At 37.7% G+C, this 26,982-nt stretch overlaps 1 protein-coding gene across 3 annotated transcripts in view; it reads left to right on the top strand.

Annotated features, from left to right (window-relative positions):
- Positions 1-26,982, top strand: part of ZNF148 (zinc finger protein 148) — a 130,391-nt gene that overhangs the window by 48,892 nt on the left and 54,517 nt on the right. For all 3 annotated transcript variants that reach the window (XM_066347935.1, XM_066347934.1, XM_066347936.1), the window contains exon 4: positions 11,688-12,036. In XM_066347935.1, coding sequence (XP_066204032.1) covers positions 11,704-12,036 — 333 coding nt within the window. In that variant the 5' untranslated portion in view covers positions 11,688-11,703. The remainder of the gene's footprint in view (positions 1-11,687; positions 12,037-26,982) is intronic.

Raw genomic sequence — 26,982 nt, 5'->3', positions numbered from 1 at the left:
TGGTGCTCCTACAGTGGCTGTAAAAGGGAAGAGTTACTCTGATTTTTTTTTGGTGACAGAGACAGAAAGGGACAGATAGGGACAGACAGACAGGAAGAGGAGAGAGACGAGAAGCATCAACTCTTTGTTGCAGTTCCTTAATCTCCTTAGTTGTTCATTGATTGCTTTCTCATATGTGCCTTGACCAGGGGGCTATAGCAGACCCAGTGACCCCTTGCTCAAGCTGGAGACCTTGGGGTCAAGCCAGCGACCATGGGGTCATGTCTATGATCCCACGCTCGAGCCAGCAATGCCGCGCTCAAGCCAGTGACCTAAGGGTTTTGAACCTGGGTCCTTTGTGTCCCAGTCTGATGCTCTGTCCATTGTGCCACCGCCTAGTCAGGCTACTCTGTTGTTTTTAATATGTTGCTTCTCGTGATATATAAGATGGTTACTTACTGTCATGTCTGCCAGTAGGACGAAGGAAAAGGGAATATTATTTTCCTTTCCTTGAAGGGGATTCATATGTAGGGATAGCGATGTGTCTTACTTGAGAACAGATTTGAGGAGGGGTGGAGCTGAGCTTGCTGTTTGTCACATTTGGCTTTGCTTCAGATTTCCATTTGTCTGGTCTGGACCAACATTAACATATTTTTATTGTCAAAGACATGTTAACTCTTGGCCTGGAACAGTGCTTTGGGCATTGTGCTTATGCCTCGTTTACTACACACTGGTGGTCCTGATATAATAAGATGAAGTAATGTGTTAAAAGTTAAAATTGATTTGAGAATTCTTCATTTTGTTTTACTGTCATTAGGTGGAAATGATTTGTCTAACATTTTAGATTCCTAGTCAGGCATTGGGTCTTGGATGGGAAGATCTTTCAGTTATACATAAAGCTAAATCATTGGTAATTTGTTCCTTCTAATTCTAAAAAGTCTATCATTCTACATGTTTAGCTGTGATCAGAACAACTTATTCTCAAAGACATTATATACTTTATATAGTTCTTTTTAGACAGTATTTCAATGCACATTACATTTTATGGTTTTTATCCATTTGTAAGTACAGTATTTTGAAAGAAGTATCAAATACTATATATTTCTTTTACAGAATTTATTAAAGGGTTGGAAACTAGTCAGTTTTCTATCATTTTGTCAAAATATGTTAACCTTGGTACTTTTATTTAAGAGAACAGTTTTGATAAATTTGTATGCTTGTATATAGTATTTATACTGGGATTGTTGATTTAAACTTATTACTAATCAGCGATTTTCAACAAGTGTGCTGCAAGAATTTTTAAAACATGCAGTATCTAACTATTCAGTCAGGAGCACTGACCTCTTTTCCCTTAGATTGTCAAATGAAAAAATGACAACAGCCAGCACATCAATAACTCTGGTGTGAATGAATCAAAATTATACTTTTTTTTGTCAGATTGGAGAAAAATATATTTGTTGATGTACACAGAATTTTAGTAATTAGTTTATATGTGTGCTATGAAATTAAAAAGGTTGAAAATCGCTGACTCAATGGTTATAAGACATAGGTGTTTTTGGCACTGAGGCAATAAATGCATCTTCAGTGCTACTGTACTTCACAAATAGGGTTTGCATTATTAAAGTGAGAGCATTTGTCTGCTGTTGTAAAAATAAAAGGTTGTTGATTAAGTAGTTAATACTTTTGTATTCTGGAATGAATCTTGGTTACTATAATTGCACACATTAAAAATAACTTAGGTGGTTAACGTTTTTCCCCATTGTACAGGGAACTCTTGTTTTATGAAGTATTTTTGATATTTTATTATATAAGACTATATAAAAATCAGTTTCCTAATAGAGTATTTTGAGTATTAATGTTTGAACTGTTGGCATGAAATGTTTTGGATAAAACAACTAGATCCAGCAGAATGTAGGGCTTTCATCTAATTGGACCTTTCTACCCCCCACCCCCCACTCCATTTTAAAATAAATTTTAGCTGCGTCTGAAACACTTAGAGTTGCCATAATTGTAAATAATACTTTTTTTTTCTGAAGTTGGAAATGGGGAGGCAGTCAGACAGACTCCCGCATGCGCCCGACCGGGATCCACCCGGCATGCCCACCAGGGGGCGTTGCTCTGTTGCAACCAGAGCCATTCTAGTGCCTGAGGCAGAGGCCAAGGAGCCCTTCTCAGCACCCGGGCCAACTTTGCTCCAATGGAGTCTTGGCTGCAGGAGGGGAAGAGAGAGACAGAGAGGAAGGAGAGGGGGAGGGGTGGAGAAGCAGATGGGCACTTCTCCTGTGTGCTCTGGCCGGGAATCGAACCTGGGACTCCTGCACGCCAGGCTGACGCTCTACCACTGAGCCAACTGGCCAGGGCCATACTTTTTATTATTACTAAATACCACTATTTTCTTGTTTTTTAGAAGACTTTGGTAATAATTATTTGGAATGCAGAATAAGCTTATATTCTGTTTTATTTGAGGGAGAGCTGCAGACATACAGATATGCCTGTTAACTTTGGCTTAAGTATATATAAATTTTTCTGTGGTTAAAAAATGATGATAGGTTTTCTTTAGTTATCATTTTATCTTAGCCGGTAAATTCTCTTATTAAACATTTTTTATTGTTGCTAGCACTAATCAGAAGAACCTTTTTGTTTGGTTGCCTTTATTATAAATGATGCTCCTATTAGGATGTTTTAAAATTGTAGCAGTTTAAAAACTATCAAAAGTTTAGGTGCAAAATGGTAGTTAAAGATATGTCTGAAAGGGTCTCTAAATGTAGAATGTACATAGATAAGTAGATTTTGTTTTTAAATAAGAGATGATGCAGTTTTTGCTTAGATTGAACTATACTATAGTTTTGAAGGCTGAAAGAGAAGAGAAAATTTAGGAATGACAAGTGACAAATTGTTAAGTTGGTATTAACCATGGGTTTCTTTGTCTCTTGCTTTGTCTAACCGATTGATCTTGAGGCTGATTGATATTTGTATTTCTAATGCTGATATATTAAAGTTGTAATTTTTGACTCCTTCATAAGTTAGAAATGTTAGTATCAATTTAACGTAACTGGCATCCTCTAGTTAACAAGGAGTTTGCTGAAACTGCTTTGGATCAGAATTTGCGAAAGCGAGCTTTTCTTTATTATCTGTTTTAGAATAGATTCCTTTACTTCTGCTTAAAAGAGAGATTTCTGTATAGGTTGTGTGGGTGTTGGTACAAGGGTACAAGGTCTGGTACTGAAGATTGGGAGAATATTTTGAGTTTAAAATTAATTCTTTTTATAGAAAGGGTGTTCAGTTTCCTAAACTTGCCCACTATAATTTGTAGTTGAAGTTCTTCATGGTTCAATAAAAGTTGATGGAATAGTACAGCTAAACTCAATAAATAAAACAGAAAAGTAGTCTTTTTAAGTGAGAAATATTTCTTCCCTGCTTTAATTAAAGGTGATAAAGTGGTAGGTGAATATTTGTGTACATTTTGAAGAGGAACTAGGTGCTTTCACCTCAAAACTTACAGCCTTCTTTCCTTTGGTATAGGTGAATCATTAGCCCTGCTCCTACATTGATCAGCCATATTTAGGATTCTTTTTTTAAATTTCCTAATGAAAATGGCAAAGTAAAGGAATGAGAGGAAGAGAGATTTTCTGGAAGTAACTTGGTAAAGGTTTGAAGAAAGAATGGAAGTATCTGATTGGTGGTGAGTGCAGTGAATAGAGCATCGACCTGGGACACTGAGGTCCCAAGTTCAAAACCATGAGGTTGCCAGCTTGAGCTTGGGATCATAGACATGATCCCATGGTTTCTGGCTTGAGCCCAAGGTCACTGGCTTGAATCCAAGGTTGATGGCTTGAGCAAGGGGTCACTGACTTGGTTTGAGGCCCCCCCCCCCCCCCCGTCTGGGCATATATGAGAAGCAATCAGTGAACAACTAAAGTGTTGCAACTTTGAGTTGATTCTTCTCATCTCTTTACCTTCCTCTCTCTCTCTCTCTCTCTCTCTCTCTTTCTCTCTCTCTCTTTTTCCCTCTCTTGCTTAAAAAAAAAGGAATGGAAGGATTAAGAGGTTATTTGTAAACTCATGAAAAATAGAATGAGGAGAAATGGAGAAATTTACTGGGGGTATAATAGTTGGAAGTGGGGCATTAGGAAATGTAGAAAGTGTCCATTATTCCTGAAGGAGAAAAGGGGTTCTTTGTCACAAAGTTCTCCCGTGGTAGCCATGAGATGGAAGTGGCTAGCTAAGGAGAGTTGGATTGCTTCACTAAGCCAAGCAGTAGTGCCGTGGTAGTCTCAGAGTAGGTGGGGAGAAGTGAAAGAGTTCAGTGAGTTCTTACTGTGTCCAGGGCCTTTTCAAAGCAGGAGGTAGTATGGCTTGGTAAGAGGTGCACTAAGCCAGATAAACCTGTTTTGAAGTCTCAGCTATGTAACTTAAGGTAAAACCCATTTCTTCATATGTTTAATGGGGATATACTCTTACTGAGTGTTTTTGAAATATTAAGTGATGTAAGATACATAATTTGCTCAGCACAGTGCTTTCCAGATTGTGATAATCTTTCAACTTTATAATACAGACTCAAACCTGTTGATAAATGTGGAAATATATTTTCCTCATTAATTGCAAAGGACTCTTATAAAAAAAGAACTAGTAAGCATTTTAAGTGCCTAGTATAGTTGATTAAAAAAGAGTAATAATGCCTAACTTGTTCATATATCATGCTTCTGTCACCTTTGTCCTCTGAAAACAAGCATAACAGTGCCCTCAATTTAGGAAATAATTGTTACAAATTCTTGTATTAAAAGCCCATGTGTTTTAACTCTATTTCAATTTACAAATCTATAAAGCTTAGTTTCTAATTGCATGTACACAGTTGATTAGAAGCATTAAATTAGAAAATGACAATAAGAGTAAGCTGTCTCTTCTGGAAAACAGGAGAAAGTGATAATTGGTCTTTTCAGGTTCTTTTTATGTAGAACATTGCCATTTAAATGACTAGGGGTTACTTAACCCAAGACAATTCCTATTACTTTTACACAGCTGAACCAAACATTTTCCACTGGGAAAGGATGGTAGGGGTGTGTATGGGAGAGTGGGAATTGAATGGAGCAAGAAGCTGTATTGTGGCCCCCTAAATATATCCCTGCTGCTGTACCTTTTGGCTTCTCCGGCAGAGGGCCAGAGATAAGGAAGAATAAAACTTGGAAAGGGGAAAATAATACAGGATTAGAAGTAATCTAAAGGAGACTCAGCAGAAATTGGTCTGAGGTGGGCCCCAGCCTTTCTTTCTCCTGCTCTATTCTGGTTTTTAGCAGTCTCTGTTCTGGTTAACTTGAAACTTCAGGAGTACCATCCCACCATTAGCTGAATTAGCCCCTATTATGTCATTTTTTACCAAAATGTTTTGGCTGTTAGCAGCTATGCCATTTTATACCGTTGTCAGCTGCCATTATCACTTAAAGATAGTGGATCATCACAAGGAGCTCCGGGTGGCCTACTCTTTATTACTCCACTTAGTTCTTTTCCCCCAGTTGACCAGTGGCTCCTGGGAATGCAAATTAATTGTTTATTTCTTTTTATCTTCCAGAGCACTCTTTCATGTCAGTGACATGATTTAAAAGAAGCTCTTTCTTTCTTTTTTTCTTTCTTTCTTTCTTTCTTTCTTTCTTTCTTTCTTTCTTTCTTTCTTTCTTTCTTTCTTTCTCTCTCTCTCTCTCTCTCTCTCTCTCTCTCTCTCTCTCTCTCTCTCCCTCCCTCCCTCCCTCCCTCCCTCCCTCCCTCCCTCCCTCCCTCCCTCCCTCCCTCCCTCCCTCCCTCCCTCCCTCCTTCCTTCCTTCCTTCCTTCCTTCCTTCCTTCCTTCCTTCCTTCCTTCCTTCCTTCCTTCCTTCCTTCCTTCTGTATAAATATCCCTAACCCCTGAATTTCCACTAATTGTAAAGACATTTGGGTAAAAAAAAAAAGTTAGCTTTTTGAAGGTTTCTCAGGAAAAGACGTTCAACTATTCATTTCTAAATGTGGATTGATTATATGAATTTTCTTTCTTGACACTTGTCTGGTGTAAATACTGAAATTAGAGAAGGGAAGTATCTTGTGTTATATTTTGAGCATGGCATCTTTTGTTGTGTTGGGAGTGTTGAACCTGCTGTCAAGCACATGAGTGCTGACTGAGACCATGTAGGAATTAGAACGGGAAAATTAAGGACAGTAATAAATGTAATCTCCTTACTTTGTCATTTCTCTTAGAGTAGCTTTGTATTTTTCCCTTTTACTCTATAGGGTTGGTGAAATTAACCTTTTTGTTCGAGAGCCTTGTTTCATTTCCTGTTTGGCTTATTCTGCCCAGGCACTCGCTGAGATGTGTGGTGCAAGGATGGATCATGCTATTTGTCCACATTTCTCCTCCTGGATTTTTGTCACTTGATATATCTTGGAGATCTCACCAGCACATATAGCTGCCTCTTCCTTTGTAATGGCTCTGTGGTTTCCATTGTGTGGCTGAATTAAATGTTTTGTCAGTGGATGCTTAGGCTGTTTCCAATCTTTTCCTATTAAATGGGTGTGCCAGACTTCCTTGTATGTGTATCTTCAGTTAATTTTTATGAATAAGCCCAGTGGATTGTGTATATTCCTCCTGGCTGTGAGGTTGCTGGGTTAATGGTACATGTACTTTTTGTTTTGATAGATATTTCCTAGGCTCAGTTTAAATCCTTTACAGAGCATTGTTCATTGATATTGAAATCTGTGTCTTAGTATATTCTGGTACTTCAGGAAAATTGTCTTAAAAAGTTTCTAGACTAAACTAGTAACTTGAAATGTATGGCTTAATTTTGGGGTCATAGGAATGAGAAACTGTAAGTAAAAAAGGAAGAGAGAACCTTTCTGTGTATTTGGCCTGTTTTCAGGAAAATTTTTGAAGAGATCAAGTTTGTCTTCCATTTACAGCATTTCCACTTCCCCTTCCGTTGACTACCTCTGTCCAGTACTGAGGTGTGCTGTCTTCTGTTCCAAGGCCGTCACTTCGGCACTTTATGCAAACCAGCCTTTCCCCTCCCAAATATTCCTAATCTCCAAAATATTTCGACTTCCTCAATTCTTATTGTTTCAGCCTGATGTTAGTGATAAGGTGAGTACAAATACATACATATTTTTATGTTAATATGTACAGTATATATTAACACAATACAGGAGTATAGTTTTAAACAGTATGCATATACAGTTGACCTTTGTACAGCATGGGTTTGAACTGCACAGGTTCACTTATATGCCAGTTTTTCTCAATAAATAGCCCTCTGTATTTTGAGGTTTCATATCCATGAATTCAGTCAGTCACAGACTGAAAACAGTATTCAATCCTTGGTTGGGTATCTGGATGCAGAGGGCTAACTGGATGGATTTTTTTACACCATAAGGACTTGAGCATTCTTGAATTTTAGTATCCAAGAAGGGTCCTCGGACCGGTCCCACAAGAATACCAAGGGACTGTAGTTAAGTTTTTGGGGAGTTAAAAGTTATATGTGGATTATTTATATATTTATTTTTTATTTTTTTATTATTATTATTTTTTACAGAGACAGAGAGAGAGTCAGAGAAAGGGATAGATAGGGACAGACAGACAGGAACAGAGAGATGAGAAGCATCAATCATCAATTTTTTGTTGCTACACCTTAGGTCATTGATTGCTTTCTCATATGTGCCTTGACTGTGGACCTTCAGCCAACCGAGTAACCCCTTGCTCAAGCCAGCGACCTTGGGTCCAAGCTGGTGACCTCGGGGTCTCGAACCTGGGCCTTCCGCATCCCAGTCTGATGCTCTATCCACTGCGCCACCACCTGGTCAGGCAGATGTGGATTTTTGAGTAAATGAGGTCAGCACCCCTGACCCTTGCATTGTTTAGAGGTTAATTGTATTAGGCTATGCTAAAACTTAAAAAATTGATGAGTTATGTGATCAGGAACATTGGAGCTGAGTACTACTGGTGCTTTAGGAAATGTGGACCTTGCGTTGAGCTAACAAGTCAGCTTCAACTTTGGCCACCTTTCTTTTTAAAACTAAGTTCTCTCCTAGGTCAGTTTCTCTAAATAGATATTTTAATAACTTCTCCTTCTATATCTCCTCTATTCTTTAAAAGCTCCTTTTTAAAAAACAATATAACTACATGTATGGCAACAGCAGCTATAACAACAACAATTATAATAAAGGATGGCTTTCTGTATATATGTCAGTCCTTTTTAAGTTAGGGGCTTTCTGAATTCTGTAAGAAGACAATCAATAGATGAAAAGAATACAATTTAGTAAGGATTTCCAAAGAAATGTGCAATTAAACAAATTTTAGCCCTAAACACATTTAAGGTTCACTTGTAGAATAGTTTATTTTTTAAGAAGTATGATAAGTAGAATATTTGAAGAGAACAGTTATTTGGTAATATATTTAAAGTCTTTTTTCTTAATATTTTAAGTTCACTACTTAGAGATTTTAAAAAGTGAAAATACATTTTTGGTCCTTTGTGTACTGTTCATTCTAGACTGATACAGTACCTGGTACCAGGGAAGACAAGATTAGCAAATATGAATTAAATTTTTATTTTGTTTACGTTGCTTTTTATATGGTTTGTTGAACTGTTTATTTAAGTAAAGGTTTTTCTCTAGATAAAAATCTTAGTGGAAGCCTGACCAGGCGGTGGCGCAGTGGATAGAGCAGGGGTCCCCAAACTTTTTACACAGGGGGCCATTTCACTGTTCCTCAGACCGTCGGAGGGTCAGACTATAAAAAAACTATGAACAAATCCCTATGCCCAATGCACATATCTTATTTTAAAGTAAAAAAACAAAACGGGAACAAATACAATATTTAAAATAAAGAACAAGTAAATTTAAATCAACAAACTGACTAGTATTTCAGTGGGAACTATGGGCCTGCTTTTGGCTAATGAGATGGTCAATGTCGGTTCCATATTTGTCACTGCTAGTCGTAACAAGTGATATGACACGCTTCCGGAGCTGTGACGTGTACGTCCCGCGTCACCAGAAGTAGTACTGTACGTGAGCGACGCCGCGCTTTGCGGTGCTGCCATATACAGTACTCCAGGAGCACAGGATGCGTCTGCATCCTGTGCTCCTCTCACTGACCACCAATGAAAGAGGTGCCCCTTCTAGAAGTGCGGTGGGGGCCGGATAAATGGACTCAGGGGGCCGCATGTGGCCCACGGGCCGTAGTTTGGGGACCCCTGGGATAGAGCATCGGAAGACCCCGAGGTCGCCAGCTTGAGCGTGGGCTCATCTGGTTTGAGCAAAGCTCACCAGCTTGGACCCAAGGTCGCTGGCTCGAGCAAGGAGTTACTTGGTCTGCTGAAGGCCCGCAGCCAAGGCACATATGAGAAAGCAATCAATGAACAACTAAGGTGTCACAACGAAAAACTGATGATTGATGCTTCTCAGCTCTCTCTGTTCCTGTCTGTCTATCCCTATCTATCCCTCTTAGTGGAAGAAGTATATTTAGATTTCAGGTATATATTTGAATTTAACTGATCATTTATTTTACTTCTGAAAGCTATGATCAAGGCAGTAACCATTACTTACTGGATTGATTTGGGAAAGAGCTGATTAAACTGGAACATAGTTAATATATCTACTAATTGTGGGCCCTTCTCCTTGGGTGGAGTATATGTGTTTATTTCACACAGTCTGATAATAGAAGTTGATTTTAAAAAACAAGCTTTGTGCCAATGCTTTGACCTTCTTTGAGATATAATTTCTTTGGACTTCATGATTATTGTTGTTAGTTCCTAGAGTAACATGATGGAATATGAATTTATAGCAGCCAGAGTTAGAAAAGCAAATTTAACGTCTGATTTTTTTATAATAATAGAGAAAATAAGATAATGTAATACTGTCTAGTTTTTATTATAGCCTTGTACAACTATTTAAGAATATATTAGTAATGAAAATACTGCTTTTATTTATTTTAACAAATATAAAACATTTATAAAAAATAAAATTTTATTATAGAAAGTTCTCAAAGTAGAGTTAAATATAGTTATGGGAAAAAACTGGTGATTTGACCACCCAGTGGTGATGTTAATATTGTTGATATTTTAGACACAACTATGTACATTGATACACACATACACGTACACAGTTTCCCTTTATATTGGGATATTTCCCAGATTTTCAAATATTTTTCAAGAATATTTTATGATTATATGGATTTTTGTTTCAACAGACGTTTTATTAAGTGCTATAACAACTGACAGAAATGTGCACATATCACAGATGTACATCTTGAAATTTTACAAAGTGAGCACACCTGTACAACCATCATTCAACTCAGGGGAAAACATGGCCAGCTTCCAGGCATCCCCCTCTCCTCCTATTAGCAGCCCCTCCCAAGGGTAGCCATTATTCTGATTTTATTTTTAAGAAAAAAAGTATATTGAGATATAATTTACATGCACTTAATTTAAAATTCACCTGTTTTAAGTGTACAATTCAGTGATTCTAAGTAGATTTACTGAGTGGTGTAGCCATCACAATAGTCTAGTTTTAAAGCATATGTATGAATATATTTAATCAGTTTTCTTTTGTTGAATATGTAGTGCTTTCACAGTTTTCTTTCTTTTTTTTTTTGGAGTTGTTACCATTTTTTATTTCTTTTCTTTTTTTATTCAGTGAGAGGAGGGGAGGCAGAGACTGACTCCCGCATGCACCCCTACTGGGATCCACCCAGAAAGCCTTGTAGGGGGTGATGCTCTGCCCATCTAGGGAGTTGCTCCATTGCTCAGCAGCTGAGCTCTTCTTAGTGCATGAGGTAGAGGCTATGGAGCCATCCTCAACGCCCGGGGCCAACTCGCTCCAATCGAGCTGTGGCTACAGGAGGAGAAGAGAGAGAGAGAGAGAGAGGCAAGAGGGGGGAGAGGTGGAGAAGCAGATGGGCACTTCTTCTTTGTGCCCTGACTGGGAATTGAACCCAGGACATTCACTGAGCCATGCTGGGCCATGCTCCACAACTGAGCCAACCGGCTAGGGCCTCACAGTTTTTCACTATTGTAAACACTATAGTGATTTTTTGGGGGAGTATATCTTTCTATCCATTTCTGATTTTATTAGGATAAAAATTATGTACATTTTTATGACTTTTGATACATAGACCAAATTGCTTTTGAAAACTTAATTTATATTCCTAGTGTCAGTGATGAGTGTCTTTATTTTTTTTAAACCACCTCAACATTGAACTTAATTTTTTAAGAGTCATTACCAGTTTGGTAGATGAAATATGGTACCTCTGTTTTGATGTTCATTTCTTTGATTATTACTGTAATTGACTATTATTTTTTATATTAGTGACTGTTTCTAAGTTTTCTTTATGATTTGCCTGATAATTTTCTGTCAGTTTGTTTCTTAATTAATGCATTTTTTAAAATTTTAAGACATTTTAATGTATTAAAGGATATGAATAATTTGTTGCAAATACTTTTTTCCCCTCTTTACTTAATACCAGGTTCGTTTTTCATAAAATAGATTAGAGTATGCCTTAAAGAGAAAAATGAAAATTTATGTTTTACTGTTAGCTTTATGGAAACTTGGTAACTTTAAAAATTGAAGTCAATACTGAATTATATGAGTCAAGTTTTTTTCTTAATGTATGTACCTTTCATAGTTTGAATTTAAAAATTATCAAGTAGACATATGAAACTAATTAATTATGCTTTGTTGCCAAACTTGGTCTTTCTAGGCAGTTATACTTAAGCATGAACATTGACGACAAACTGGAAGGATTATTTCTTAAATGTGGCGGCATAGACGAAATGCAGTCTTCCAGGGCAATGGTTGTAATGGGTGGAGTGTCTGGCCAGTCCACCGTGTCTGGGGACCTGCAGGAGTCGGTACTTCAGGATCGGAGTATGCCTCACCAGGAGATTCTCGCCGCAGATGAGGTGTTACAAGAAAGTGAAATGAGACAACAGGATATGATATCACACGATGAACTAATGGTCCATGAAGAGACAGTGAAAAATGATGAAGAGCAGATGGAAACACATGAAAGACTCCCCCAAGGACTACAGTATGCACTTAATGTCCCTGTAAGTAACTCCTTTATAAAATTTTAAACATATTAGAAACATAATTTTGTATTAAGTAATACTGCAAGTCATTGAAATTTCAGAAAATGTTTAATGGTTAAATAATTCAAATGGGTATTCTTAAGTAGATACACAAAATAGTGACAAATCATCTAAAAATTAAGTTTTTATATTACATACATTTTAGAAACTTACCTATTCCAGAATGACATTTATTCCTTTATCAGAATTTACTGTGTGTTAAATTTTAAGTGCTTAATTTTTAAAGATATTTTGTTTTAACTTCTGGGTTTTTCCCTGAGGGTAGAAAGATTGAATCTTGAACATAATTAGAAAAACAACATGTAGTTGCTGTAACTCAGCAATTCCTGCCTTATTTATTTTTTAAATTATCTTTTGAAAGTATAGTAGACCTTTAGTCTTCTCTATTTACCCAAGATACCATGGATCATCACCTAAGCCATTCTTTTTTTTTTTTTTTTAAGGTATTCTTTTGTAGGTACCCATAATGCCTTTGCCTTTTTGTATTTTTATTTTTACCTGATAACCAGCAAAACCACAATCGTATGTAATCCTTTTCTCTTTTTTTGTGATACTAAACCTGGAATCCTTTTAGTACATTAGCATACTGTACTTCTTCTTTTGCTTCATGGTCTTCATATATCCTGCTTGTAATGTTCCCCTCAGCTATTCCCCTCCCTGTTTTTCAACCTAGTTAGTGCTTCATCACCATCACCCTGCCACTTCTCTTCAGTCTAGGTTGAGTTCCTGTTATAGGGACTTGTGATTACTTGTTCTGTGTTCTGTCTCTCTGATAGACTGTAATCTCTTCAAGAGAATTCAATTTGTCTTATTTTTTCTTATATCCCAGTTGTTGGCACATGGTATGAATAAATGGATGACTGCTTATAGTTGTGTTGTAATACATATGCTTCCAACTTTTACCTAGCGTATTGCAATAGCCTTTTCTAGTTTTTTAGCAGGTCAGTGTGATGGATTACCACGTTAGTTGATTTTTGAATGTTGAACCAACCTTGCATTCCTGGGATAAATTTCACTTGATTGTGGTGTATAATTCTTTTTATGTATTATTGGATTCAGTTTGCTGGTATTTCTTTGAGGATTTTTGCATCTATATTCATGAGATATATTGGTCTAGTTTCTTTTTTTTCCTGTAATACCTTTGTCTTGTCTGATTTTGGTATTAGAGTAAATTTGGAATACTCTAATATTAAATGAGTTCAGAGTATTCCCTCTGCTTCTGTCTTCTGGAAGAGATTATAGAGAATCGATATAATGTCTTCCTTAAATGTTTGGTAGATTTTACCAGTGAATCGATTTGGCCATATATTTTCTTTCTTGGAAGGTTATTAAATTACTGATTCAATTTCTTTTATAGATACAGGCCTACTCAGATTGTTTTTTCTTGTGTGAGTTTGGCAGATTGTGTTTTCCAAGGAATTTATCAGTTTCATCTAGAGTTGTCCTAGTATTCTCTTAGTCTTTCTGTAGTGGTGTTTCCACTTTCATTTTTTATATTAATTGTTTATGTGTTCTCTCAGCATGGCTAGGATCTTGCTGCTCTTTTATAAATAAAATTTTAAGTGTAAAATAGTGTTAACTATATTCGTATTGTTGTAGAACAGTTCTCTAGAACTGTTTCATTTTGTAAAACTGAATCTGTACACTCACTGAACAAAAATTTCCCGTTTTTCTTCCCCCTGGTAGAGGGGGAAGAAAACTGATTTCATTGATATTTAGAAAGAACCAGCTTTTGATTTTACTATTGATTTCCAGTTTTCAATTTCATTGATTCCTGCTTTAATTTTTATGATGTATTTACTATTGTTTTGGATTTAATTTTATCATTTTTTCTCCTAGTTTTTTAAGGGGAAAGTTTAGGTAATTGATTTTATTTTATTGTTATTAGTATTTGTTATTATTTTTTTCAGTTAAGTGAGAGGCTGGGAGGCAGAGAGGCAGACTCTTGCATGCCCCCCTTGACTGGGATCCACCCAGCAAGCCCCTTACAGGGTGATGCTCTGCCAATTTGGGGCCGCTGCTCCATTGCTCGGCAACCAAGTTATTTCAGCACCTGAGGGGAGGCTGTGAAGCCATCCTCAGTGCCCAGGCCACTTTGCTCAAACCATTCAAGCCATGGCTATGAGAGGAGAAGAGAGAAAAATGAAGGAAGGGTGGAAAAGTAGATGGTCACTTTTCCTCTGTGCCCTGACTGGGAATCGAACCTGGGACTTCCACATGCCGGGCCTTTGCTCTACCACTGAGCCAACTGGTCAGGGCCTATCATTTTTTTATATTTACTTTTTTTTAGTGAGAGGACAGACTTCTGCATGCTCCCTGATCGGGATCCAACTGGCAACCCCTTCTGGGGCCAATGCTTGAATCATCTGAGCTATCCTCAGTGCCTGGGCCGACACTCAAACCAGTCAATCCACTGGCTGTGAGAGGGAAAGAGAGAGAAAAGGAGGAGAGGGAGAGGAAGAGAAGCAGATGGTCACTTCTCATGTGTGCCCTGACTCAGTATCGAAACTGGATGTCTGCATGCTAGACTGATTCTCTGTCCTCTTTGAGCCACCTGGCCAGGGCCAGGTTTTTAAATCCTCTTTTCTAATATATGTAGTTAGTGCTATAAATTTCCCTCTAAGCATTGCTTTTGCTGTGTCCCATAAATTTGATAACTTGTATTTTTATTTTCATTTTGTTCTGTATATCTTTTGATTTTTACTGAAATGACATTTTTTAGTTAAATTTATTGGGATGACATTGTTAATAAGATTATATAGGTTTCAAGTGTAAATTTCTATGATCCATCATCTGTATATTGCATTGTTTATTTACTACCCAAAGTCAGATCTCCTGTTACCATATATTTGACACCCTTTATTTACTACATCTTCCCCAACCCCTTCCCCTCTGGTAAACACCGTACCATTGTCTGTGTCTGTGAGTTTATGTTTGTTTGTCTTGCTAGTTCATTTGTTGTTTTCCGTTTTCTAGCCCACATATGAGTAAAATCATATGGTTCTTGACTTTTTCTGTCTTACTTATTTTGCTTAGTATGATATTCTCAAGGTCCATGTTGTCACAAATGGCAGTATTTCATCTTTTCTTATGGCTAAGTAGTATTCCATTGCGTATGTGTACCACATCTTTATTCAGTTATCTACTGAAGGACACTATGGCTGTTCCATGTCTTGGTCACCATGAGTAATGCTGCCATGAACATAGGGGCACATTTATCTTTATGGATAAATGTTTTCACATATTTTGGATAGATAACCAAAAGAGGGATTGTTGGATCATGTGGTAGTTCTATTTTTAATTCTATTTGAGGAAACTTCGTACTATTTTTCATAATGGCTGTACCAGTTTACATTCCCACCAGCAGTTAATGAAGGTTCCTTTTTCTTCACAACCTCTCCAACACTTAACTGTTACTTATTGATTGATGATAGCCACTCTAGCAGGTGTGAGGTGGAATCTTATTGTAATTTTGATTTGTATTTCCTTAGTAACTAGTGAAGTTGAGCATTTTTTTGTACATCTGTTGGCCATTTGTATGTCTTGAGAGAAGTGTCTCTTCAGGTCCTCTGCTCATTTTTTAATTGGATTATTGGTTTGGTGTTGAGTTGTATGCATTCTTTATATATTTTAGATATCAATTTCTTATTGGGAGGTGTTTGTAAATATCTTCTTCCATTCGATTGTTTGCATTTTTGTTTTTTGCACTGCAGAAGCTTTTAGTTTGATATAGTCTCCGTTATTCACTTTTGCTTTTGCTTCCCTTGCCTTTGAGGTCAAATTCATAAAGTTCTTTACTGAGGTTTTAAAATTTGATTTATATGTTATATGTTATTTAGAAGTGTGTTGTTTAATATTCAGGTATTTTGGGATTTTCAGGCTATTTTTCTGTTACTGTTTTTAGTTCCATTGTTGTTTGAGGACGTATGATACATAGTATATTTTCTATTCTTTTAAAGTAATTAATTAAGTTGTGTTTTATGGCCCTGAGTAAGGTGAATGCTACATGTGAGCTTGGGAAGAATGTGTGTTCTGCTCTTGTTGGATGAAATAGTCTATATGTTACAGTAGCCTTTTTATTGGACTGACTGTAACCCGAGCCTTTTTCAATCTATCTTTTATATAATGTCTAATAGTGATCTTTCCAAAATGAGATTTTTACTTCTCACTTTCCTACTAAAACTTCTTCAGAGGTTCCTTGTTGCCAAACAGCTAAAATGTACCCTTTTGCATGGGCTGAAAGAGCCTTCAAATCAGGTCTCTTCTTTTTTTTTTTTTTTTTTTTTTTTTTTATTTTTCTGAAGCTGGAAACAGGGAGAGACAGTCAGACAGACTCCCGCATGCGCCCGACTGGGATCCACCCGGCACGCCCACTAGGGGCGATGCTCTGCCCACCAGGGGGCGATGCTCTGCCCATCCTGGGCGTCGCCATGTTGCGACCAGAGCCACTCTAGCGCCTGAGGCAGAGGCCACAGAGCCATCCCCAGCGCCCGGGCCATTTTTGCTCCAATGGAGCCTCGGCTGCGGGAGGGGAAGAGAGAGACAGAGAGGAAAGCGCCGCGGAGGGGTGGAGAAGCAAATGCGCGCTTCTCCTGTGTGCCCTGGCTGGGAATCGAACCTGGGTCCCCCCGCACGCTAGGCCGACGCTCTACCGCTGAGCCAACCGGCCAGGGCTCTTCTTTTTTTATCCAGCTCCTTATACAGTAATTGTTGTGACTATTCTTAGATTGTTTGCGTTTTCTTATTTTTTTGCATTTTTATATAAAAATATAAAAATCAGCCTTTTAGTTTCATTAAAACCAGCTGGGTTTGAATTGGGATTGCAGTGATTGTATATATTGACTTGAAAACATTTAAACAATAGTATCCATGAGCATGGTATATAGCTACATTTATTTAGGTTTTCTTTAATTTATCTTAGCATTGTCTTATAGTTTTCAGTGTAGTGGTATTGGACATATTTTCTTAAATTTACCTCTAAGTATTATTATTATTATTATTATTATTTTTGTATTTTTCTGAAGCTGGAAACGGGGAGAGACAGTCAGACAGACTCCCGCATGCACCCGACCGGGATCCACCCGGCACGCCCACCAGGGGCCACGTTCTGCCCAACCAGAGCCACTCTAGCGCCTGGGGCAGAGGCCAAGGAGCCATCCCCCACGCCCGGGCCATCTTTGCTCCAATGGAGCCTTGGCTGCGGGAGGGGAAGAGAGAGACAGAGAGGAAGGAGGGGGGGGGGGGTGGAGAAGCAAATGGGCGCTTCTCCTATGTGCCCTGGCCGGGAATCGAACCCGGGTCCCCTGCACACCAGGCCGACGCTCTACCGCTGAGCCAGCTGGCCAGGGCCAGTATTATTATTTTTTGATACAATTGTAAATGACATTTAAAAAAATTTTAATGCCTAATTGTTTATGACTAGTCTATGAAAAGCAGTTGATTCTTCTTATATTGACTGTATTCTGTGACCTTGTTACGTGTACTTAATAGTTCTAGTAGTTATTTAGGTTTGTTCATGGTCATATTATCTGATTATGTTATTTATACATTTTACATATTTATTTCTGATCTGTATGTCTTTTATTTTTTTTATTTTTTCCTTCCTTATTGTACTGACTAGGGCCTCCAGTACAATGTTAATGAGAAGTGATAAGAGTAGACATCTTTGCCTTGTTCCTGATCTTTAGGAGATTACATTGAGCTTTTACTGTTAAGAATCATTTTAGCTGTAGGCTTTTTTTTTTTTTTTCTGAAGTTGGAAACGGGGAGGCAGTCAGACACCCGCATGTGCCCGACCGGGATCCACCCGGCATGCCCACCAGGGGGCGATGCTCCGCTGCAACCAGAGCCATTCCAGCGCCTGAGGCAGAGGCCATAGAGCAGCGGTTCTCAACCTGTGGGTCGCGACCCCGGCGGGGGTCGAACGACCAAAACACAGGGGTCGCCTAAAGCCATCGGAAATACATATTTTATTTAAAAATGTATTGTATAATAAATATGTATTTTTATAAAGACCAGGGCCTTTATAAATCTTTATTAGTTTCTTTCTAGTTTGCTGGAAATTAAAAAAAAAAAATGAATGTATAACTTCATCAGATTCTTTTTCTCCATCTCTTAGATTACCATATGATTTCTTTTTCTTCTTATCGTCTTAATATGGTGAATTACATTGATTTTCATATATTAACTGAACCTTGTATCCCTGTGATAAACTGATCTTGGTCATGATGTGTCATCATTTTTATATGGTTTTGGATTCATTATACTAATTTTAAAAAATAATTTGTGTATGGCCTGACCTGTGGTGGCGCAGTGGATAAAGCGTCGACCTGGAAACGCTGAGGTTGCTGGTTCAAAACCCTGGGCTTGCCTGGTCAAGGCACATATGGGAGTTGATGCTTCCTGCTCCTCCCCCTTCTCTCTCTCTCTCTCTCTCTCTCTCTCTCTCTCTCTCCTCTATAATGAATAAGTAAAAAAAATTTTTTTTGTGTGTGTATGTTTATGAGGTATATTAGTTTTATTTTCTTGTAATATCTTTGTTCTTTTATACTGGCCTCAGTTAAATGATTTAAGAAGTGTTTCTTCTGTTCTGAAAGTGCTTGTGTAAGATAGGAATTAGTTCTACCTTAGATTTTTGAGAGGTTTTACCAATAATTATAATCTGGGGCTGTATTTTCTTTGTGAGAAAAATTTTTATTATAAATTCAATTTTTAAAACATATATAAGGCTACTCAGATTTTTTTTTTTTTTTGGTAGTTTATCTTTATTCAACAATCAGCAGTTAGTCTTATCCATGTTAACTGTAGATTTTAGAAAGTGGTGGCAGTTACATAGGTGACCAACATACAAAGCTTGTTTGGTGACTCTTTATCCTCATTGCGTTTTCTGGACACATGCACTTGGATATAGTATGAGACATTTCTTATTCCTTTGGCCTGGACAGAAGGCTATTTGGATTTAATTTTTTTTCTTGAACCACTTTTGATAAGTTGTATTTTTCAAGGAGAGTTTGTCCATTTTGTCTTACTAGTTTAGTTGAACAAAGTTGTTTTTTTTCCCTTCTTTTTCAAGTGAGAGGAGGGGAGATAGAGAGACAGACTCCCCTACGCACCCTGACCGGGATCTATCCAGCGACCCTGTAGCAACCCTGGTCTGGGGGAACGATGTTCTGCCCATCTGGGGCCATGCTTGCAATGAAGCTATTTTTAGTGCCTGAGGCAGAGATCCACAGAAGCATCCTTAGCACCTGGGGCCTATGTGCTCTTACCAATGGAGCCATGGCTACAGGAGGGGAAGAGAGAGAGAGAAAGTAAGAGAAAAGGGGAAGGGGAACAGGAGGGGTGGAGAAGCAGATGGTTGCTTTTGGGTGCCCTGATCTGGAATTGAACCCAGGACTTTGATGCTCTACTACTGGCCAGGGGAACAGAGTTTTTAATAATATTTTTTTATTGTCTAAAAGATCTATGATTCCTTTTTTCTCATTGCTGATAGTGGTAATTTTTTTTCAATAGTCTGGGAAGAGATTTATCAATTTTATTGGTCTCATCAAAGAATCAAGTTTTGGTTTTATTATTTTTTCATTGTTCATTTTAATTTTCATTCATTTTTACTCCCTATTACTTCCTTTCTCCTTTCAAAAATTTTGCTCTTTTTCTACCTTATGAAATAGAAGGTTATGATTATTAGACCTTCCTTCATTTTGATGTAACATTTGAAGTTTCTTCTCTACTTCTTTGTCATTTCTTTTTGACTCATGAATTAGAAGTGTTTTGCTCAATTTCTGAATATTTTGTAATTTTCCACATTGTTTTTTCCATTGATATTTAATTATTGTGTACAGAGAATTGTATATTGTATAATTTCAGTCCTTATCAATTTATTGACTTGTGTTAGTAGGGCCCAACATATGATTAGTTGGTGAATATTCTTTATTTACTTGAAAAGAATGTGTATCCTGGCTGTCTTTGGGTGGGTTATTTTTGTAAATGTTAGGTCAAATTGGCTAATTCTGTTCTTCAACTATTATATCCTTGCTTGTTTTCCAACAATTACGGTTTATTTGCAGAAAGACCCAGTTCAGATTTGTATGTTGCATTCATTGTCTTGTCTCTTTAGTGTTCTTAAGTCTGGGTTAGTTTTTTATGATTATAATACTTGAAAGTTACCAACCATTTATTTTGTAGAATGTTTCTCAGTTTGGGTTTTTCTGATTTTTTTAAAATGAGTTTTAAGTTATCTTTGTCAGGGATATCATAAGATGTAAGGCTATGTTCTCCATTGCATTATAACATGTGGTACAAGATTTTTATTGCCCTTTTCTGATGATGGTTTACTTTGATTAATTAAGGCGATGCCTGCCAGGTTTTCCCCACTGTAAAGTTAATCTCATTCCTCATAAGACTTTCTAATTTATTCATTTCTTTGTATCAGTATGGACTTGGAAGTTTTATTTTATTCACTAGGTTAACATCTCTTATATGATTATTTAGTGCTTGTTTTAGGATTAGGTCAATTGGAGCCTTTTCAAGCTGGCTTCTGTGTTCTTTGACATGGTCCATCAGTCTTGGAGCACTTTCTTACCTTCTGTCACAGGATGTTCTAGGCTTATCTTGTATTTTTCCTGCCTCATCCCTGGACTCAGTTCTCTGAGGAGCTCATTTTAGTGGAGAATGATATTCAGAAGCAAAGATCTAGGTTCTCAAGGTGCTGTTTATTACTGTTGGGGAATAGCTGCTCTCAGACCGGTCAGTGGACAAAGCCAGAAAATATGTGTATGTATCTAATTATATATATTTGTAATTATGTTCATATCTATCTATCTGTCAGTATTGACAACCATGAGTTCACACTGATACCTCCAGTTCGAGTCCATTACCATAGAGTACATTTTAATTTTGTTGCTTTCATATTTTATAACTCCCTTATTAGTGAGAAACCTGACTTTCAGTATCTTTAATATATACACTTAACTTGATCAGACCACCATCCCCAACGCCACCCCCAGCTCCCCATGTATAACCATTTTTCCTTCAACGCTGCCTCCCTTCCTGCACAGATGCCCTCTTCACTCTACCCAGGGTCCTATACACGTGCGGAACGTGCCACCCCCTGTCCCCTGCATAGATGCCTTTCTTCCCTTGTATGTGCTTTGACAGCTTGTACTCGATCTCATCACCACATGGGGCCAGCCCTCTTTATACACTGTGCTGGTCCACGCCCGCTCATTTAATCCCTTCCTCACCCTACTGAGCTTCTGAACCTTGCTCCAGGTGTCCTTCCCTCCCAGCATAGACCCTTACTGACTGCTGCTTGGGCTCCGATACGTCATGCTGAGGTGCCTTGTATGTGGAGCACCTCCTCACTCTGCTGACACTCGGGACATCTGCTTTGGGCAGCCCTGCCCTGCATGTTCTCTATCTTATCTGGGATCTGATACCATGTTCTGCTCCAGCTTATGGCTTTAGGAGTAGTTCATAACAGATTCTAACAGAAAATGATGAATTTGAGTTGATTCTAAAAAATGAATTATGAAAAGTTGATATATATCAGATGGATAGAATTTAGAATTTGTGTAACATTGAGAGTGGTGAAGGGCATGTCTTGGGCTTATTAATATACATTTTTGAATAAAAAGAGGATTTTGATCTAGAATAGTATTATTCAAGGCCCCATAAGTATGAAAACAACCTACCCCAGGTCTTTTATCATTTCTAGATTGTGTCCTAAAGCCTTTTAAAAATAGATTTTTGAATATATTAATGGTTTTCTTCTTCTTCTTTTTTTTTTTTTTTTTTTTTGCTCATTCACTTGGAAGTCATGAGTCACTTTATTTCATATTAACATTATTTTGTTAATTCAGAACAAAAAGTTGAGTTTTGAGTCTTCTTCAACTGTTAGTAACAGTTTAGGTTCTGTAGCTTATGTAAACTTCCTAGTGTTTTGTAGCTGTTGAAGTTTTTCATTTGTTATAGCTGCTTGTTATAAGGATTTTTCTTGAGCTTCCTGCTCTAAATCAGTCACCCAAATTCAGTGGCTCTATATTTTCAACAGCAGTCTACAGGTCAGCTTTTGAATGTCTGTAGTTTATTCATTAGAATTTTGTTTTCTTATATGTTAGAAATTTGAAATAAAATTTAATAAAGTTAAAATTTAAGTTTCTTGGTTTTATTAGCCACATTTCAAATACTTAATAGCCACATGTGGTTAGTGGCTTCTGTAATGGACAACAAAGATAAAGATCATTTTTATTGTTGTTGAAAGTTTTATTGGATAGCACTTTGTTGGAAAGTGTCTCAACTTAGAAATTAAATTTATTTCAGAAACTTGAAAAAAGTATTTTATTTATTTATTTATTTTTTTAGTGAGAGAGAGGGGGACAGACGACAGGAAGGGAGAGAGATGAGAAGCATCAGTTAGTTCTTCGTTGCGGCACCTTAGTTGTTCATTGATTGCTTTCTAGTATGTGCCTTGATCAGGGCTCAGGCTGAGCCAGTGACCTCTTGCTCAAGCCAGAGGCCTTGGGTTCAAGCCAGCAACCTTGGGCTTTAAGCCAGTGACCATGGGGTCTTGTCTGTGATCCCATCCTCAAGCCAGCAACCCTGTGCTCAAGGGTTTCTAACGTGGTTCCTCAGCGTTCTAGGCCTTATGCTCTATCCACTGCTCCACTGCCTGGTCCGGCTGTTCTTTTTATTCTTATATCCATTCAAGAGGAATTGGAAATCATAACTCTTTATAGTCTTATTTTTCCAGTTTGGTGGCAAGCATGCTGAATAGTAAGGACATGTTTGTATTGACAAAATAGAACAAATTGTAATACATAATTATATATGCCACATTTATTTTCTAGAAAACTATTGGATTGTATCACTTTAGCATAAGGATTTTATAAATTGAGAGCTATAAAAATATCATGCTTTAGTTCCGTTGATAGAGTAAAATCTAAAGTATTTCAGGTATTTATAATTCCTGAAAATATGTACTTCAGCATTCATGTAGCATTTTTTTAAGTTATGAATTTCTGGGCTATTAAACAGCAAGAATAAAGTTGTAGGCATAATTTTATATATTTTATATTTATGATTATATTGTTTAATGTCCTAGGAAACTCAAAATATATTTGGCTCATTGTATAAGACCATTTTGTTTTTTTTTTTTTGTTTTTTTTTTTGTTTTGTTTTGTTTTTTTTTTGTATTTTTGTATTTTTCCGAAGCTGGAAACGGGGAGAGACAGTCAGACAGACTCCCGCATGCGCCCGACCGGGATCCACCCGGCACGCCCACCAGGGGCTACGCTCTGCCCCTCCAGGGCATCGCTCTGTTGTGACCAGAGCCTCTCTAGTGCCTGGGGCAGAGGCCAAGGAGCCATCCCCAGCGCCCGGGCCATCTTTGCTCCAATGGAGCCTCGGCTGCAGGTGGGGAAGAGAGAGACAGAGAGGAAGGAGAGGGGGAGGGGTGGAGAAGCAGATGGGCGCTTCTCCTGTGTGCCCTGGCCGGGAATCAAACCGGGACCTCTGCACACCAGGCCGACGCTCTACCAACCGGCCAGGGCTAAGACCATTTTGTTTTTAAGTTTTACAGTTCCTTAAATTTTGTAATTTGTTTAAGAAGGATCGTATAGATATTTTCCCAAATATATACTTCTCTCCAGTTAATAAAAACCTATAGGCTGAGGCCAGGAATTTGAGTATATATTTATAATGGTGGCTGTTTCCCTCCTATTTAAAAAAAAATTCTTTTACCCATTTCAATGGTGTTTTTGCCACATATTTTGTACTCTGGCTTACTGTAGAGTTGGACTGCAATTATTGAGTACAAGTGCTCTTTCAGTCATCCTGCAAGGTGACAAATCTGTTTGCCTTTGTATTTATCTGCTTAAGTAGTCATTGAAAGGACATATTTTTTCCTCTTTTTGGCCAACTCCCTACTTGTTATCTCCATTACATTATATATATATATATATATATACACACACACACACACACACACACACACACACACACACACACACACACACATATACACACACTGGCAGAGACAGAGAGAGGGACAGATAGGGACAGACAGGAAGGGAGAGAGATGAGAAGCATCAATTCTTTGTTGTGGCACCTTAGTTGTTCATTATTTGCTTTCTCATATGTGCTTTGACCGGGGGCAGGGGGTTACAGAAGAGCAAGTGACCCCTTGCTCAAGCCAGCGACCATGGGGTCATATCTGTGATCCCATGCTCAAGCCAGTGACCCTGCACTCAAGCTGGTAAGCACGCGCTCAAGCCAGTGACCTCGGCTTTTCTAACCTGGGTCCTCAGTGTTCTAATCCGAAACTCTTATCCACTGTGCCACTGCCTGGTCAGTTTCATTATATATCAATACTTTTTTTAAAAAAACAAAGAAAAGTCTTTTATTAACTGCAGCCAGTTCTTACTGCATTACTGTTAAAGTTCATTTGAAGAATTCAGAAGTAGTTATGTTATATTCATAACCTGCTCAGTTCTTGTCTTTTGAAGTGATTGCTCCTGGATTTTATTGGGGCTGTATGTTTAAGAAGTGCTACTACCATCCCCCCCTGCACCTTTCAGATATTTTATACTACAGCATACTCTTTTGGTATCATTTTCAGAAACAGATTTATCAAGTGAGCTCATTTTAAGGTGAATAAATGGAAATTTATATCAACTCCCAATTTTTTTTTAAACAATATTTTACTTACTATATGAGTATATGCTATATGGCTCTTAGAAAGTGGCCCTATTTGATTGGAATTAATATTTGGACAGAAAACATGGACTAATTTTGCTTTATAGTTTTTCCTGGTGAGAGTCATGTTAGTCCTTATTATTATTAATTTAAACTGACCTGGCGAGGAGGTTAATCAAGGTATCTCTTCTAGCAGATTGTTTTAGGAAGCTAAACCAAAACAGTCTGTTGTTCGGTATCCTCCCAATCTCTTAAAGTAGTTTAACTCAATTTATTTTATACTTTTTTCCTTAGGTGGACATAATTTTTGTGTTTTTTTTTTACAGAGACAGAGAGTCAGAGAGAGGGATAGATAAGGACAGACAGACAGGAATGGAGAGAGATGAGAAGCATCAATCATTAGTTTTTTGTTGTGACACCTTAGTTGTCATTGATTGCTTTCTCATATGTGCCTTGACCGTGGGGCTACAGCAGACCAAGTAACCCCTTACTCGAGCCAGCTCTCTTGGGTCCAAGCTGGTGAGCTTTGCTCAAATCAGATGAGCTCGCACTCAAGCTAGTGACCTCGGGGTCTCGAACCTGGGTCCTCTGCATCCCAGTCTGACGCTGTATCCACTGCGCTACCACCTGATCAGGCAAGACATAAATTGTTAATGGAAGATTTCTTTTTAGAAATAACAGACCAATAACAGCCAGTTTCCTAACACTTTTGATACAGTTCTGTCTGATCTTTGATGTCTGATTAACTGATCAGGAATTGTGAGACAGTCATACTGAATTAGAGTTATACTGTCTTATTAAGTGAGTAGTGCTCAAATGGAAACCAGTAGGGACAAGGCTATGATAAGATCGGCCTAGCTAGCTCAGTCTCGGAGATGTCTAGTTTGGTTTTTTCATGATTGTAAAAAATAGTATAGAAGAAAACATAGTCAAAGTTCCTTGTTTCCAACACTTGTTTACTGTAATTCCAAAGTGATAATTGTTTATACTCTTCTGAAAATTTTAATTTATAAACAAACACTCAGAGTATGTGTATTTCTGTGTATTAATATATGTTATGAAAATAACATTTTGTTTTACTAAATTATGTAGTGCTATTTGTATGCTTTTGGAATTTACATTATTCAGTAACAGAAATTTCCATGTTACTGCATATAAACTGGCTTATTTATTTTAATGGCTAAGTGGCGTGTCTCATGTTATTTAACCACTCTTTCGTTGATGGATATTTTGTTACTAGATTTGAGTGAAATAATGGTGAAAGGATTGTGCTTGTGTATACATAGATATAGATCTCTTTATTTACAAGCACATTCATGTAACCTCTTTCTCTTGGTCAGCGATTTTCAACTGGTGTGCTGCAAGACTTTTTTTTATTGGTTTTAATTTATTGTGTTTACTTAGATTCTAGTGTTGCCCCGAATGCATCCCCCCCCCCCCCGTGTTCCCCTCAACATCTCCTTTGTCCTCCTCCCCATAGTGCCCTCCCCTCTTCCCTTCAGGTTTATCCCATCCTATCATCCGCTGCAAGACTTTTTAAAACATGCAATGCCTGACTATTTTAGATTGTCACTGACCTCTTTCCCTTTAGATCAGGGGTCTCAAACTCGCGGCCTGCCGAACAATTTTGTGCGGCCCGCAGACTAATCCACGAAGTTCAAAATATTTTGGATAAAATTAAGTAAGCCTAGGGGCCTACTTGTATTTTTCATTTCTCTAGCATCCTAGCTAGATATTAGCTTAGTTAACAGCAGTTGTGATGCGAACTACAGTTTCTGGTCGTTTTGTGACACTGAGTAAACTGCATGTACGATTGTGCTTGTTGTACTGATTTTTTTTTTGTTTTCAACTGCAGTGAGAAAAGTGTTGCGTAACAGTTGCCTTTTGTAGACCTAGTGCGGCCCGCCAAATGGCTGTGATCTTGATCTGCGGCCCACATGCTGAGTTGAGTTTGAGACCCCTGCCTTAGATTATCAAATGAAAAAATAGCCAGCATAATAATACAATAATTGTCTGGTGTGAATGAATTAAAATTACACCTATTTTTGTTGTCAGGTTGGCAAAAAATATTTTTTGGTGTGTTGCAAAATATTAGTAATTAGTGTTGCATGAAATGAAAAAGGCTGAAAATCGCTGCTTTAGATATCTTTTAATTGAAATATAACATTCATACAGAAAAGTACACAGTTTTTGAGAAATTTTCTTAAAAGT

This window comes from Saccopteryx leptura, chromosome 8, assembly GCF_036850995.1.
Source record: "Saccopteryx leptura isolate mSacLep1 chromosome 8, mSacLep1_pri_phased_curated, whole genome shotgun sequence".
Classification (NCBI taxonomy): domain Eukaryota; kingdom Metazoa; phylum Chordata; class Mammalia; order Chiroptera; family Emballonuridae; genus Saccopteryx; species Saccopteryx leptura.
This window is presented reverse-complemented; position numbering and strand designations above follow the sequence as displayed.